The sequence below is a fragment of the Giraffa tippelskirchi genome, chromosome 5 (genome assembly GCF_054371585.1).
Source record: "Giraffa tippelskirchi isolate mGirTip1 chromosome 5, T2T-mGirTip1v1.2.pri, whole genome shotgun sequence".
NCBI lineage: Eukaryota > Metazoa > Chordata > Mammalia > Artiodactyla > Giraffidae > Giraffa > Giraffa tippelskirchi.
Genome location: NC_137279.1, coordinates 41724496 through 41741805, shown reverse-complemented (window position 1 = coordinate 41741805; position 17310 = coordinate 41724496). Strand labels below are relative to the sequence as shown.

Genomic DNA, 17310 nt, shown 5'->3' with positions numbered 1-17310 from the left:
CACATGCAGTCCTGAATTTCCTCCTACTTCCCTGACTAGTCCTTCTCTCTTTCATCTGTTGATTCTCCCTCATCCTCCCACAACCACCAGACCTTTGGAGTGCTCCACTGCTCACTGCTTTTTCTCTTCTTATTTACCTTCATGGATTTGACAATACAATACAATCTCTACACTATGATGACCAGCTAAATGCTGATGACGTTCAAATTTATATTTCTAGCCAGGCCATCCTCGTGATCTAGGAATCTTCCCCATTCCTATCCAAATGCCTACTTGATATTGCCATTTAGTTCCTTAATAAGCCTCTCAAATCGTACATGTACTGAATTGAACTTCTGAACTTCCTCCGTACCTGTTGGGTTCTTCCCACAGCCTTTCCCATTTCAGTAAATTATACCCCCGTCCTTCCAGTTACTTAAGCCAAAGCTTTGGAGTTAACTGGGACACCTCTCTTTTTCTCACAACTCATATCCAATATGTCACCATCTTTGGTCTTTCTCATGAAAATATTTTCGGCATTCAATCACTTCTATTTCATTATGAATCCAAACCATCATCATCTCTCACCTATATTATTGTTGCAAAAGCTTCCCATCTGGACTCCCTGTTTCTACTCTTTTCCTCTTATGGCCTGTTTTCAACAAAATAGTTTAAGTGATTCAGTTAAAATGAGTTTCATTCAGGGGCCCATCCAGAAACAAAGCTGGCCCCAGATGAGTGAATTCTTCCCCCACTGAAGAGCCTTTAATGGAGGGGCCACTTACAACAGATGAACAACAAGGTTAAGAAAACAAACAGGAGAAAACAAGTATCCAGAGACTGGCAGTACAGGAAGCTATTGCATCTCTGGGACTGAAACTCAAGGAGAGGACATAGTGTATCAGTGAGGACTAGGACCCTGGGGAGAAGTCCCCCATCAGAAGATGTAATAAAGGAAGGATGCAGCTGCTTCCAGAAATAGCACCAAAGAGGGAAAAGAGTGGGTAGGAAATAACCTGACCACTCTCTCTTCTCAGGTTCTGGTCTCCTTTTGTTGTTGTTTAGTCATTCAATCATGTTCGACTCTTTGCAAACCCATGGACTGGAGCCCGCCAGGCTCTTCTGTCCATGGACTTCTCCAGGCAAGAAAACTAGAGTGGGTTGCCAGTTCTTTCTCCAAGGGATCTTCCCCGACCCAGGGACTGAACCTTCATCTCCTCCATTGACAGGCGGGTTCTTTACCACTGAGCCACCAGGGAAGCCCACTGCATTGCCTCTTTTTTTAAATTTTTTTTAATTTTATTTATTTTTTTTAATTTATTTATTATTTTTTTTATAAATTTATTTATTTTAGTTGGGGGCTAATTACTTTACAATATTGTAATAGTTTTTGCCATACATTGACATGAATCAGCCATGGGTTTACATGTGTTCCCCTTCCTGGACCCCCCACCCACCTCCCTCCCCATCCCATCCCTCTGGGTCATCCCATTGCCCCGGCCCTGAGCCCTTGTCTCATGCATCGAACATGGAATGGTGTTCTGTTTCACATATGATAATATACATGTTTCAATGCTATTCTCCCAGAACGTCCCACCCTCACCTTCTCCCTCAGAGTCCATAAGACTGTTCTATGCATCTGTGTCTCTTATTCTGTCTCGCATATAGGGTTATCGTTACCATCTTTCAAATTCCATATATATGCATTAGTATACTGTATTGGTGTTTTTCTTTCTGGCTTACTTCACTCTGTATAATAGGCTCCAGTTTCATCCATCTCAATAGAACCGATTCAAATGTATTTTTTTAATGGCTGAGTAATATTCCATTGTGTATATGTACCACAGCTTCCTTATCCATTCATCTGCTGATGGACATCTAGGTTGCTTCCATGTCCTGGCTATTGTAAACAGTGCTGCGATGAACATTGGGGTACACGCGTCTCTTTCAATTCTGGTTTCCTCGGTGTGTATGCCCAGCAGTGGGATTGCTGGGTCATATGGCAGTTCTATTCCCAGTTTTTTAAGGAATCTCCACACTGTTCTCCATAGTGGCTGTACTAGTTTGCATTCCCACCAACAGTGTAAGAGGGTTCCCTTTTCTCCACACCCTCTCCAGCATTTATTGCTTGTAGACTTTTGGATAGCAGCCATTCTGACTGGTGTGAAATGGTACCTCATTGTGGTTTTGATTTGCATTTCTCTAATAATGAGTGATGTTGAGCATCTTTTCATGTGTTTGTCTTCACCACTGAGCCACCAGGGAAGCCCACCGCATTGCCTCTTAATCCTACCTTATGGAACCTCTAGGATATTAACTAGTTCCTTTATTTCTAGCCATCAGCTTTCTCCTTAATTTCCATTTTATGCTGCACTATTGCCAAATATATTTTGCTCCATAACTGGATTTAAAATTTTTGCATTCTGAGACAACTCATTCCATTTGTGGAAAGCAGTCCTGCTTCTTAGGATGAGCCCAAATCTGCTTTTGTTCATCTACTTATTTATTCATTCATTCAATAAATATTTGTTGAGTATCTACCATGTGTCAGGAATAGGCCAGGTACTAAGATTGTAGCAATGAATAAGGTAATAACTTCCTACTCCTAAGAAACATAGAATCTGGTGGGGAAGACAGATATTAAGCAAATAATTATTTAATAACAATCAAAGAAAAGAAGAATATGGGCTATGAGAGCATTAAAGAGGAGACCTGGTCTAAGGTGTCAATTGTCATGAAGGGAAATTTAAGCAGAGAACCTGAAAGATGAGTAGGAATCAGGGACACAAAGATTAGGGGGTTTCTAGATGGGGAGGGGGAGTAACTGCAGACAGAAGAAGCTAATGTCTCCAAAGCAGGCAGAAAAAGTTCTCCATTGTGGATGGAGTACAATTCCTGAAGTGCTGGTGTGAAATGTGGTTGGGAGGAGAGCAAAGACTAGATTTGTGTGCTTGTTGTGTCAATGGATGGAGTACAATTCCTGAAGTGCTGGTGTGAAATGTGGTTGGGAGGAGAGCAAAGACTAGATTTGTGTGCTTGTTGTGTCAATGACTTGGAGCCATAGTACGTCCTATCAGCCAACTGAGAACCTAGAAACTAATGAGTTTGTAGGGATTTTATCATGTAATCCAGGGGTGGTAATAAAGACCCATTCTGAGGGCTTTCAGTGGGAATCAGTTGATGAAAGTTATTAAAATAGCTATTGATAGGATTTGGCACTATTGGGAGATCAAGGAAAAGAAAACATCTCCTTGATTTTAGACTTCAATCTTATAAGCCAGCAGCATGACTACATACGTGCATAAGTGAAGAGAGAAATATTTTAATTTCTCTTGGCTTAGAATCTTTTGAGAGAGGGCAGTTATAGTTTTAAGGTAGAAACTATATTTTTTCTAACTGAAAGAGGACCATGAGCTCTTCCTGTCTGGGTAATTTTTGTTTTCTTTCATTAAAAACTTCTTTTCTGATCTTTTAATCTGCTGACACCAAGAATTGTTCCACTTTGCACTACTCTGTGCACTCTGCTTGTCTATGTCCGTTTGACTTGGGTATCTTCTGAATACATTTAATTTGTTCAGTTTTCTCTTTGGGGGAACCTGGGAAAGCGAATACTCTTGCTTCCTCTGCATTTATAGCTGATGTCTCAAGTGTGTACCCATTTCAGTCCTACATGAAAACATCCCTAGTTAGCAGGATCTATACTTGTTTTTCACCGTTTCTTTAATTTTATCTTAAATAGTACTTTGAGCTAAGAAGAAGTATAAAATCAAAGTGAAAAAAACTTTAGCCTGTAACAATGTTATAGCCACATTTTGTTTTAGTCTGGCTAACCAAGCCAAACATTAAAGCCTGTTTTCTTAGGAATTTCAGATATTCCAATTCTTTGATAACAATGAGATTCACAAGGTGGTTTTTAGCTTGGTACACACAAGGCATTTTGCGTTGACACTATTTTAGCAAAGAGAAGGCACATGTTCTGTGTAGAAAAAACTACTGTCTCTAACCCTGGAGAATAACTGAGTCTGGAGGATAAATCAAGGTGAATTGGTTGACTTGAGTAACCTAGAATTGAAGCTAGCATGATGCACAGACTCCAGGAGTCTTTGTTTCATCGCGCTTAATGATTGTTTTTAGATTATTAATATTTTTCCAGCAACCGTACAGTATTGATGCAAAAACCCATATGTATACTATTTCATACACACTAGGGTGGTGATAATCAAAATGACAGGCACTAACAAGTATTGAAAAGAATGTAGAGAAATAGGAACCTTCATACATTTCAAGTGGGATTGTGAAAGGGTGCTGCCCTTTTGGGAAACAATTTGGCAATTCCACAAAATGTGAAACATGAAGTTACCATATGACCCAACAATTCCACTTCTGGGTATATGACCAAGAGAACTGAAAACATAAGTCTACTCCAAAACTTGGGCATGAAAGTTCATAGCAGTGTTAGTCACAATAGTCAAGAAGCAGAAACAACCCAAATGTCCATCATTTGATGAATGGAAAAAGAACATGAGGCATATTCAAACAGTAGAGTATTATTCGGTAATGAAAAGGAATGGAGTACTGATACATGGTAAAAACAATGGCTGAACCTTGAAAACATTATGCTAAACAAAAGACGCTAGACATAACAGGCCACATATTGTGGGATGATTCTATTTTTATGAAATGTCCAGAAAGGTAAATTTATAGAAGGAAAAAGTAAGTAAGTAGTTATCAGGGGCTGGGAAAGATGGAGCGTGACTACTATTGGGTCCTGTGTTTCTTTTGGGGGATGATAGAAATGTTCTAGAGTTAGATAGCAGTGATGGTCACAGGATCTTGTGAATATACCGAAATACATTGGATTTTATATTTAAAAACAGTGAATCTCATAGTATGTGAGTTTTACCTAAGTAAAATAGATTTTTAAGAGCCATTACACAGGATTAATATAAACATATTTATTATCAATCTTTACAGTGCCATGTTAAGTACAATAGTTGTGATTGTAGACATTTGTTGTTTAGTCGCTAAGTTGTGTCCGACTGTTTTACAACCCCATGGACTATAGCCCACCAGGCTTATCTGTCCATGGGATTCTCCAAGCAAGAATTCTGGAGTGGGTTGCCATTTGCTTTTCCAGGGGATCTTCCTATCTCAGGGATCGAACCCACATCTCCTGCTTCGGAGATGGATTCTTTACCACTGAGCCACCTGGTAAGCCCAGGTATGACATAAGCTTAGTAAATACATACTTAAAACATTTAAAATCATAACTTAAAATACTTGTACTGAATTAAGACTTATGACATTTATACTATATTCAATGCAAGCAAAAAGAACACAACCTCTAAAAGCACTTTAGTGCTTAGTTGCTCAGTTGTGTCCAACTCTGTGACCCCATGGACTGTAGCCCACCAGGCTCCTCTGTCCATGGGATTTCCCAGGCAAGAATACTGGAGTGGGTTGCCATTTTCTTCTCCAGGGAATCTTCCCTACAAAGGTATTGAACCCGCGTCTCTTGCATCTCCTGCAGTGGCAGGCAGATTCTTTACCATTGTGCCACCTGGGAAGGTAAAAACACTTTAAAAAACACTGAATCCCACAGGGATCAAAGTGATTGAGACTGTACTTGCTGTGCTAAATAGAATTTTCACTATTAATAACTATTTCACATGTCATCACCCTGTGGCATTAAACTTTTGTCATTTCCCCCCTAGTCTATTAATAGAATATATATGACCAATTAGTTTCCTCTAAATTCTTGACAATTATTATTCATTCCCATGACAGCAACTACAGAGTCAGCAGCTGAAACACCATGAGGGACAAAAGAAAGAAACAGTGCCACTAAATATTGTATTACCCCACAAGATTTCAAAGTGAGTGAAGGGTGAGTTAGGAAAGGAATTCTGAGATTCTAGAGCCTTAGTCTCTTAGCTTTTGCATGGACAAGAATATCCTGTCCTTCCAGTAGCCAGCACTGGAAAGGAGAGAATTGAGTTTTTTTTGGTGGCAGACTGGACTTGCTCATTGGATTTTGTCCACTGAAGTCCTCATGGGTACCATGGTCCCACCTGTAAATGTAGCCAGTGGGTGCAGTAGGAGAGAAGAGCTGGAGACCCAAGCAGACCTCTCTGTCTCTACCATCTTCAGGGTATTGCTCTAGTTCCCTAATTTGCTTGCGCTCCTGCAATGAGAATGCATGACATCAGGATCCTTAATATTTTGCATACTAACAGCAACAACAAAATTCCCCTTCTAGCACAGACAACTGTGTGTACTCTCACAAGGCTAGTCCAAATATGAACAGCAAATATGAACACTATCCTATTCAGGTGAGATAGTGGAACTATTCTGTATGATACTGTAATGATGGATACATGTCATTATATATTTGTCAAAACCCATAGAATGTACAGAACCAGGACTGAACCCTAATGTACACTGTGGGATTTAGTTAATAATGATGTATCAAAACTGGCCCATCAATTTTAACAAAATACCATACTAATGTAAGATGTCAATAATAGAGGAAATCAGAGGGTATAAGGGAGGTACATTGGAACTCTGTTCTTTCTACTGATTTTTCTGTAAACCTAAAACTGCATACACAAAAATGTCTATTAATTTTTAAAAAATCTATTCAAAGGCGACCTGAACCTTCCAAATTCTCACAAAGCAAAGCAGAGTGTTTTTAAGAATGCATATTTTAGAGCCAGACTGCCTGAGTATGATTCCTGACTATATAACTTAATAGTTTTGAGATTTTAAGCATTACTCAACTTCCCTGAGCCTCATTCTCTTCATATATATAATAACAAATACAATAGCCCTTATCTCATTAGAATTCCCAGCTTAGAGTGGTTCCTACAACATAGTAAGTGCCATAGAATGGTTAACTATCATTATTATTATTAATGTTCATAAATGAAATGACTCAATGAAGGCAAGATTCTTGTTCCTTTCCTCTCCTACAAAAAAAAAAAGAAACCAACTTTCCATAAAATAACACCAAGGTGGTGATTTTCCCCCCTAGAAACTAGCAGGTTTGGAGGGTTCAAGAAACAATAGAATATGTGGAGAAGATGTCTTTTTTCAAAACCATACGTGATTTTCAAATCTTACCTGATTGCTTTGGACTTAAATTAACGTGGAATATGTTTGGTAGCATCCATCTGATTTCAGGCTTGAGCAGCTGCTGTGGAACACATGAGAACACCAAGGTAAAGTGCTGGTTTCCAACACGAAGAGGGAAAAATGTGTAAAATCTTCAATGGCATGCTTTACATTTAGGTTGGTACGAAAGTATTTGTAGTTTCGGACTGTGAATTTTAAATCATAACTAGGCTCAAACACATCGTTAGCAATCAAAATAGGAGCCATTAGAATCAACACATTTTTGCCAATGAGGAATAAGTTGCTTTATTCCTATGGCATAAAAATTTGCGCTTTGGGATTCAGTGACTCTTGGCAAGGATTTTCCGCCTCAGGCTGGTTGTAGAAGCGTTTTCCCTGCAAAAAGTTGTAAAGCTGCTTAATGAAGTGCTAGTTGGTTGGCAAGAGGTCAAGTGAATATGGTGAATGAAGCAAAACTTCATAGCCCAATTTGTTCAACTTTTGAAGCATTGGTTGTGTGACGTGTGGTCCAGCATTGTGGAGAAGAACTGGGCCCGTTCTGTTGACTAATGCTGGCTGCAGGCATTGCAGTTTTCGGTGTATCTCATCAATTTGCTGAGTATAATTCTCAGATGTAATGGTTTCACTGGGATTTAGAAAGTTGTAGTGGATCAGACAGGCAGCAGACCACAAAACAGTGACCATAACGTTTTTTTTTGTGCAAGTTTGGCTTTGGGAAGTGCTTTGGAGCTTCTTCCTCGGTCCAGCCACTGAGCTGGTCATCGCTGGTTGTCATATAAAATACCCTTTTCATTGCATGTCACAATCTGATTGAGAAATGGTTTGTTGTTGTATAGAATAAGAGAAGACAGCAGTTCAAAATGATGATTTTTTTTTGATTTGCAGTCAGCTCACTTATTGAGCCTTTTCACCTTTCCAATTTGCTTCAAATGCCGAATGACCATAGAATGGTCGACATTGAGTTCTTTGGCAGCTTCTCACATACTTAGTTGTAAGAGGATCTGCTTTGGTGATGCTCTCAATCGGTCGTTGTCAACTTCCAATGGCTGGCCACTATGCTCCTCATCTTCAAGTCTGCCTTCTCCTTTGCAAAACGTCTTGAACCACCACTGCACTGTATGTTTATTAGCAGTTCCTGGGCCAAATGTGTTGATGTTGCAAGTTGTCTCTGCTGCTTTACAACCCATTTTGAACTCGAATAAACAATCACTTTAATTTGAGTTTTGCCTAACATCATTTCTGTAGTCCAAAATAGCAAGTGTGATGCATGAAGCAGGGCACTCAAAGCTGGTGCTGTGAGTAGGGGGATTCAGGATAGGGGGACACATGTGCACCTGTGGGTGATTCATGTTGATGTATGGCAAAACCCACCACAATATTGTAAAGAAATTATCCTCTAATTAAAATAATTAATTTAAAAAAAGAGCAAATATGAACAGAGTAGGAAACTATTGCTCTTCATTATAAATAAATAAATAAGCAGCTAGTAATGCCATTAGCAGGGCTTCCCAAGTGGCGCTACTGGTAAAGAACCTGCCTGTCAATGCAGAAGACATAAGAGATTCAGGTTCGATCCCTGGGTTGGAAATATCCCCTCCAGTATTTTTGCCTGGAGAATCCCATGGACAGAGGAGCTTGGTGGACTGCTGTCCATAGAGTTCCAAAGAGTTGGACACAATTGTAGCAACTTAGCACACACAACGTCATTAGCAAAAACACATAAAGTGAGAAATGTGGATTAAAATAACGTATAACATAACCACATTTATTTAAGAATGTATTCCAATACCAAACAGCAAATTTCAACAGTGCAAAACCGCAATTACTTTTGCACCAACCTAAATTCAAGAATGCAGCTTACCTGGCAGGAGTAAATTTTTTTGCTGCAAGAGAAACAGAACTATTAATTTGGGCTAAATGACTTTCAAGGACATTTTAAATCCTGAAACAATATGACTCTATTTATCAGGGATTGCAAACTCAAGACCTTCAAGGCCCCTATAATTATCAGAACACAAACATATCTTGGTGACAACTGGGCAGGGTGAATACAAAGTGTACATTCATGCAAAGGGTACAGCAGCTTCCTAAGGCAGCCAGATGGCCTGTACGCTCCACCTGCCAAGTTTGTCTGTCTTCCAGTTGGTCATGAGAAATCTCAAATCTGATTTGATATGAAATTTCCTGTTTCATAAATGTCAGAATTTAATTCAAAAAAATTTAAAGACTCTGTAGGCCAAACAGACCAGAAATGTGGCTAGATATGTTTGCATATTCTCTGTGCGTGCTTAGTTGATCGGTCATGTCCAACTCTCTGTGACCCTGTGGACTGTAGCCCACCAGGTTCCTCTATCTATAGGATTTTCCTGGCAAGAATACTGCATATTTCCTGAGATGCTCCCAAACTTAAGCCTGTATTCCAAATACAATTTTTGGAAACATTTCCTTCATTTTCCCAGGAACACTAATTATGGCAGCCTCAGTGCAGCAACTCCTCAGACCATAGAGTTCAAAGTGAATAGCATCCCCTGGAGTTGTACAATATTAGCATACTAACATTTGTATTAAAACTCTTTTCCTAAGATTTCTGCTTATTTATCCTGCAGTTTACTCATGTTTATCGTTAAATGACTAGTGACTTGATTCTAATTACTTTTTAAACCTGTGAGAGACAACATGACTCATCAATGAGAAAAAAAATTCTTTTTCAAAAACCTTTTTGGAGTACATTCATAAATGCCCTCACCTTTCTTCCGAAGGCGTTTCAGAAGCCAGAAGAGAAGTGGTGGTATTGCCACAAGGGAGATTCCAGGAGTAGAAAGTCCAACTGCCAAGGAAGTTTGGGACACAGCGGGAGCTAAGGAAACAGACGTGAACGGTCATGAGAAGGAATTAAATTTAAAGTCTTCCCGTTCTGTCCATTTGCCCTTTTTTTGGTATACTGGTTATCATGTGCAAAGCAGAAAAGTCATCTAGTCCAATACATGAGGCAGAGACATGGTACTAAAGGCCTTTGAGATCAGCCCAAACCTCTTTGTGAGCTTATCGCCCAGCACGGTCAAACAGAGCTCTAACTTGCCAAGCTTTTACAGCACACTTTGGTTAACCTCTGTCTCTCTTTCTCTCTTTTTCACTCATTTTCCTTTCCCCTCCAACTTCTCCCACTAGCTCTCCTTTCTCCAATTGTCAAAATTCCATCAACATGTCACTCCTGTTTTTCTCTCTTCCCCATAAAATGAAATATCCACCCATTAAATGTTAACTTGGGTAACCTTTCTGACTTTTCTGGTTTGGATATACTGGATAGTTCATTATTATAGCCAGATAGCTTCCTTTCTTAGCTCCCTTTCTTCTCTCTGATTCCCCTGCCCCAGACAACCACCATCATTCAGTGCTTCACCTTGACAGCTTGGCAGCATCCCAGACCAGTGCCCTGTAGCACCGCAGGTCAGCACTACAGAGCCGTTGAGCGTCCATCTTTCAGGACATGCAAACGTACAATCAGTGCCAAGCACGGGCTCCCCACTGCAGTTCATGTTGAGCTTTCCAGGAACGTCCAAACGTGAACATCGTACCACTGAAAATGATAGGATATGGGTAGCAGTTAAGAAAAATCTACTGGAAGACTTCTAAAACAGACAGAAAGTCACCAATAAGTTTAAATACTACATAGTTCTCAGTATGTAGGAAATCAGAATCAAGTCCTTTGGGGCAATCTGCAAAGCAGATAAATTTTATGTGACTGCCTCTTCATTGGGCTTCCCTAGTGACTCAGTTGGTAAAGAAACTGCCCCAAGTGCAAGAGACCCAGGTTCGATCCCTAGGTCAGGAAGATCCCCTGGAGAAGGAAAAGGCAACCCACTCCAGTACTCTTGACTGGAGAATTCCATGGACAAAGGACCAGGGGAGGCTGCAGTCCCTGGGATTGCAAAGAGTCGGACACAACCGTGCCTCTTCATTAGTCCCTGGACAAATGGGAAGATGGCTGTGTTTTCTTTGAATTCCAGTCCCTCTGTTGACAGTGGTACTAGACAGCCTTTTACAGGACCAATGGCTCCTGAGTTCTGTTCTGACATGTGATGAAGTTAGGGTCGGGAGAAAGATTTTAGGTAGTCAGGGAGCAACTTATGAGTCTTGAGTACTTACAGATGAGGCCAAAAAGAAAAGAAGATAAGAAGGCAGCCACATCAAATTTATCTGCTTTACAGTTTGGTTTTTGTCTTGTGGTTTTTTGCCACTAGAAATAACTCTGTGCTGTATTTGGCTACAAAAATGTTAGTACCTGATAGTGAAACCTGCTTGTTTTCAACATCCTTGCTCTTGCTTTATTAAACTAAATTTTAGTGCTTATGTATGTTTTAAGGGTGTCTCTATAACTGAGACCATATTTGAAACATTTTCATCACTGCTAATTATGAGCAGTTTCAGAAGAAGGGCATGACAAGAGTTTAAGAGTCAAATCATAAGGAGAAGAGGGTGGAAGAGGATGTGTTGGTTAGATAACATCACCAACTCAATGGACATGAATTTGAGCAAACTCTGGGAGATAGTGAAGGACAGGGAAGCCTGGAGTGCTGCAGTCCGTGGGGTCTCAAAGATTCAGACACGACTTAGCAACTGAACAACAATAGCAACCACAGGTTCTCAAAATTCTATTTTGTACATTTTCTAATGTGATTTCCCTTTAGACTAAGATTTCTGCTTACTCGATGCCAATGTTTATAAAGTTATATATATTTATATATTTGCACGTGTGCTCAGCTGTGTCAGACTCTTTGTGATCCTATGGACTGTAGTCCTCTGGTGACTCAGCAATAAAGAATCCGCCTGCCAGTGCCAGAGCCCAGGAGATGTGAGTTCAGTCCCTCGGTTGGGAAGATTCCCAGGAGGAGGGCATGGCAACCCACCCCAGTATTCTTGCCTGGGAAATCCCATGGACAGGAGAGTTTGGCAAGCTACAGTCCATGGGGTTGCAAAGTTATATTAGCCCAGGACAATTAAGAAACCATCAATGCATCCACTCTTACTCCACACAGTCCTTTCCCTGGGCAAGCATCAATTCTTTTATATGCATCTCAAAAACATAAGATGATTGTTGTCCATCAGATCTGATTATTATAGTTAATGTAGGCATCTGGTTTCATTTTAAGTGCCCACGTTTGCAGACTGCTGTTCTTTGAGAAAGGAGACTCTCAGGCTTACCTTCACAAACTGGGACCTGCTGTGTCCATTGTCCCTGGGCAGTGCATTCAACCTGGGTTGGCCCCTGCAACACAAAGCCCTCTGCACAGGTGAAGTGGCAGGATGACTTGACGGCAAACTCTCCAACCAAGGAGTGGCTACAGTTCACAGTGCCATTCTGAGGATGGCTGATGGCTGCACAGGTCACAGCTGAAACATATGTCCCAGTTTATATTAGCAGGTCAGACTTGCCCATTGGGAGAATAGGTTGAGATGTTACAGTAAATCTTGATGTGGAGCCACCTTACCTTTACATGTTGGCTGCTTGTTGTCCCAAATCCCAGAGGAGGTACACTGTAGGTGCTGGGGTCCAGTGAGTTTATATCCTTCCTGACACTCAAACGTACAGGTGGTGTTCCATGGGAGGCTTCCGTGGTTTTGGGAACAGTTTACGACTCCGTTGTCCGGATTTGACAAAACATCACACTTAACCACTAGGGATTTGAAAGAACACCATGAAATTTTACAGAAGAGTGAGATATTCACTTCTTATTGAACTGGAGTTTATAACACAGTAAGGAAACTACCTTCAGAGGGTAGAACTCAAAGCCCGAGGTTAATTTCTGGGGATGTGCACACCCACAATAAAGTTGTTATGCTCTTTTCTTGATATTTTCATATTCTCTGATTGACTTGGACTATGCTAAGTGGTTCCTGATCATTTTACCTGGCTTATTTTACAAAAGGCAAAAACAAAGAAAAATAGCAGATTCTAGATCAGGATTTATGACTAGTTGTGATTTAAAAAAAAAAAAAAATCCCAGCATACACAGAACATTCATTTATTTTAGCCCAGCAAGACCTGGAGGATGGAGAAGGAAATAGCAACCCACTCCAGTATTCTTGCCTGGGAAATCCCACAGACAGAGGAGCTACAGTCCATGGGGTCACAAAAGAGTCAGACATGACTTGGCGACTAAACAATAAGACCTGGAGGAAAGAGTTTTTCTGTCTTTGGCCTAGAAAGATAAGACAGAGAGAAAAGGATATATTGAGGCTGCTTGGTTATCCTGCTCTTCAATGGTCCAGTTGCATGGGTGAAATTAAACAGAGAAAGGAGAGAGGAAGTCATTCAGATTTTGAGAGGGCAGTTCCACAGTTCTGTGTTCCCTTACATATCACGAGAGCCTCAGAAACACTCATGTCAAACAAGGATCAAAACTTTTCTCAAAGCCAGCTGGTACCATATTGGCCCTATACACACTGGCTGAGAGAAAAGCTGAATTAGAACTTGTTTAATTGGAATAAGTTTAGAAGGAACTTTCCCTGAAGTGCTGAAAATGGCATAAGTTGGATAAAAACCAAGGGGACGAGAGATGAATTGGAGAATGTTCTATGCTTTCTGAGAGAGACCTACCATTGCAGGTTGGGAGAGGAGTGCTCCATTCTCCAGAGGACGTGCACCAAGTGGCCTCTGTGCTGCTTGGGAGGTAGCCCTCTGCACAGCTGACGGAGCAGGAAGAGTTGTAGCTGAATTTCCGCAAAGGGTTACAAACGAGATGTCCATGCTCAGGATGTTTCTGCGCCTGGCAGGTCACAACTGAAAAAGGAAAACAAATCAGTTCTGCTTCTCTCTCACCCTGTAGCACGTGGGAAGAACCCTGCAAACCAGAACTACTATTTATCAGATGTCAGGCACCAGGCTTCCCAGGTGGCACTAGTGGTAAAGAACCTGCCTGCCAATGCAGGAGACAAAAGAGACCTGGGTTCGATCCCTGGGTTGGGAAGATCCCCTGGAGGAAGGCACAGCAACCCATTCCAGTATTCTTGCCTGGAGAATCCCACGGACAGAGGAGCCTGGTGGGATACAGTCCATGGAGTCGCAGAGAATCATACATGACTGAAGGGACTTAGCAAAGAACAGGCACTATAAAAATGTCGTGTCTGCATTTGTTCACATCATCCAACCACAAGCCTATGAAGTTGGTACTCTATTGTCCTCATTTTACAATGAGAAACCTGGGACTTGAGAGTTTACCTCTGTTGTCAAGGTGCCATAACTACTAAGTGGTGGATCTGGTATTCAAACTCAGGAGGGTCTGATTTCACAGCTTCAGCTCTTAACCTCCTCCTGACTCCATATGCTCCAGGGAAGGGAAAGCATGCAGACCTGACACCAAAACCAGCTAGGACATAAAATGCTCCTATAATCTCAAGTGAAGGAAAAGGTGAGACCAAGCCTTACCTTGCTCACATTTGAGGCCCTTGAAGCCAGGGTGGCACTGGCAAGTGTAGTTGTTGATGGTCTCTACACATTCACCATGGCTGCTACAGGGTGTGGGGGTACAGGCAGCTGTGGAAAAGACAATCCATGATGACTATTGTTATTATGCTTCAACTGAGTTTCTTTGAGTTTAGGATCAAGGATGTGTAACAGGGATGTCACCAATGATACAGAGTGTCAGAGATTTTAATGGAAGTGCTTGATGAAATGCCCAAGCTGAGTTTTAAGCTCAAAAATTTCAAACCCTGATGTTAATATCAGAGGTAGAGCTGTAACTGTCACCCAAAATAGAAAATTCACTTTATCACAAATTCTAAAGAGAATTCTCCTACTGCAAACAAATAACAAGTAACTAAAAAGTATATTATATATGTGCATACACACTGTATATAAGTATGTGGTGGTTTAGTTGCTAAGTCATGTTTGACTGTGACTCCATGGACTGTAGCCTGCCAGGCTCCTCTGTCCATGGGATTCTCTAGGCAAGAATACTCGAGTGGGTTGCCATTTCCTTCTCCAGGGGATCTTCCACACTCAGGGATTGAACCTGAGTCTCTTGCATTGCAGGTGGTTTCTTTACCAACTGAGTCAGCAGGGAAGCCTATATTTATGTATACATATATGCATGTATGTAGGTCTATACTTATATATGGCTTCCTTGGTGGCTCAGTAGGTAAAGAAAATGCATGCAATGCAAGAGACTCAGGTTCAATTCTGGATGGGGAAGATCCCCTGGAGAAGGAAATGGCAACCCACTCCAGTATTCTTGCCTGGGAAATCCCATGAACAGAGAAGCCTCGTGCACTACAGTGCATGGGATCACAAGAGTCGGACACGACTTAGCAATTAAATCACCACCATACATAAATACATACATTCTTAACTGCATTCACACAAAGAAACAAAAAGAGGCAAATTTCAGGCATTTAAACTTTTCAAATAGAATGTTTAAAAACTGTATCTTTTTAGAACATGAAATCCACATAATAGAGATCAGTTTTTGTATACAGTCAACAATCTGTCAAGATGCTCACACACGACATCTCCCTCCCACTGCTGCCGGAGACTCCCTACCTTTATAACACAAGGCGAGCTTCTTTTTGGTGCATGTCTCATCATTCCACTTGCCTGAGTCCTTTTCTCTCTTAATGTAGATCTCTACACAGTCCTCATCACTCTGCATATTGTTTGGTTCACCTGGAGCCCAGTTTGTGGCTTCTTTGGTCAAAGACTTATTGGTCCCTATCCAAGTCCATGTATCGTTGATCTTTCTGATTCCAATCCAGTAGTAAGTTGGTGAATGGCTGAATGTGGAGTTCAGGTATTTAATCTCTTCCTGGTTTTGAATTGCAACTAGAGCTGTGTAATGTTTCTGGCAATAATCTCTGGCCTCCTCAAAAGTCATGGTTTCCGTGGATGAATGGTAAGACCAAGTTCTACTTTCTTTAAACAGGAGAAGCACTAAGGGGGAAAACATGAAAGGAGTGGAAAAGTTTAGCCCTGCTGTGGTTTGACTCTGTTAGCCGAATCTTCTGTTGTCATATTTTTGGCATCTAGTGGCCATTGTGTGCGTGCCTGCTTAGTCGCTTCAGTCGGGTCTGGCTCTTTGCGGCCCCATGGACCGTAGCCCGCCAGTCTCCTCTGTCCGTGAGATTCTCCAGGCAAGAATACTGGAGAGGGTTGCCATGCACTTCTCCAGGGGATCTTCCTGACCCAGGGATCGAACCCACGTCTCCTGCATTGCAGGTGGATTCTTTACCACTGAGCCACCAGGGAAGCCCCCTAGTGGCCTTTGGGATGATTCAATTTTTTTTCCAAAGTAAGAATTTCTTGGAAAAATTTTTTCCAAAGTAAGAATGGGTATGAATGGAGAAACTACAATTTACTGTGTTTCTCTTTTTTAATTGATCTTCCACGTGATGCTTCACCCACTATAACCTATCAATACACCTACCTAATAGTAGAATAATAATCAGAATAGCTAAGCTTTTTTGAGCACTAAATATGCACCACCAAGCACTGTCTGAGGCGCTTTACATGAGCCATGATAGCGAATCCTCAAAAGTCCTCTGGGAAATAGATTACTTATGATCACTCTTTATACCTAAGGGAGCTGAGACACAAAAAGGTAAATGGCTCCTAGCCCAGGGCACAACACATTATGAGGAGGAGCCCAGGATGCTGCTAAACAACCTACATTACACTTGGCAGCTCCCCACAAGGAAGACTTATCTGGCCCAAAATGCCAGTAGTGCTAAGGATAAGAAATTTTAGTCTATCAACTGACATTGACTTACCGAAAGTGAGAGCAGAGAGATACTGTGAAGCAATCATGACTTCAAGAGTTCTTTTGATCCAAAGATTAGACTTGAAAATGCTTTTCTGGGGGACAAAGTACAAAATTAATTATAGAATGAACTCCCAGGCTACCAGATACTCAGATCATTCTACAATGATGTGTAGAGCGGCATCATAAGATGTTTAGATTAAAGGATTATAATCTTTTGCCACAAGGTTTATTTCAAAGAAGTTTGTCCAAAGGAATAAATACAGAAGTTGATATTTTCACCACTTCAGTCAAAAAGAAAAGTCAGGTTTTAACTAGTCTGAATACAATAAGAGCTTGCACAGATCTTCTATGGAAGGCTTTTTGCATATCTGTTCATATTCATAATCTTTGCTTCATGGTCAAGACTGCTCTTGCAAAGAGCAGTTACTTACTGCTTTTGCTG

The 17310-nt window shown here is 41.0% G+C and overlaps 1 protein-coding gene and 1 long non-coding RNA gene across 2 annotated transcripts in view; one reads left to right on the top strand and one right to left on the bottom strand.

The window, feature by feature from the left end:
* Positions 1 to 17310, top strand: part of LOC145506023 (uncharacterized) — a 287451-nt gene that overhangs the window by 234151 nt on the left and 35990 nt on the right. The gene's annotated exons all lie outside the window — the stretch shown is intronic.
* On the bottom strand, positions 4920 to 16927 carry SELE (selectin E). Its single transcript, XM_081489628.1, has 11 exons — positions 16876 to 16927; positions 15653 to 16039; positions 14540 to 14647; positions 13712 to 13894; positions 12603 to 12788; positions 12316 to 12504; positions 10514 to 10690; positions 9860 to 9970; positions 8975 to 8996; positions 7102 to 7174; positions 4920 to 6163 (listed from the first exon to the last, which is right to left on the bottom strand). Exons 1-10 carry the CDS (start codon positions 16910 to 16912, stop codon positions 7117 to 7119), a joined length of 1458 nt encoding a protein of 485 aa, XP_081345754.1. The 5' UTR covers positions 16913 to 16927; the 3' UTR covers positions 4920 to 6163; positions 7102 to 7116.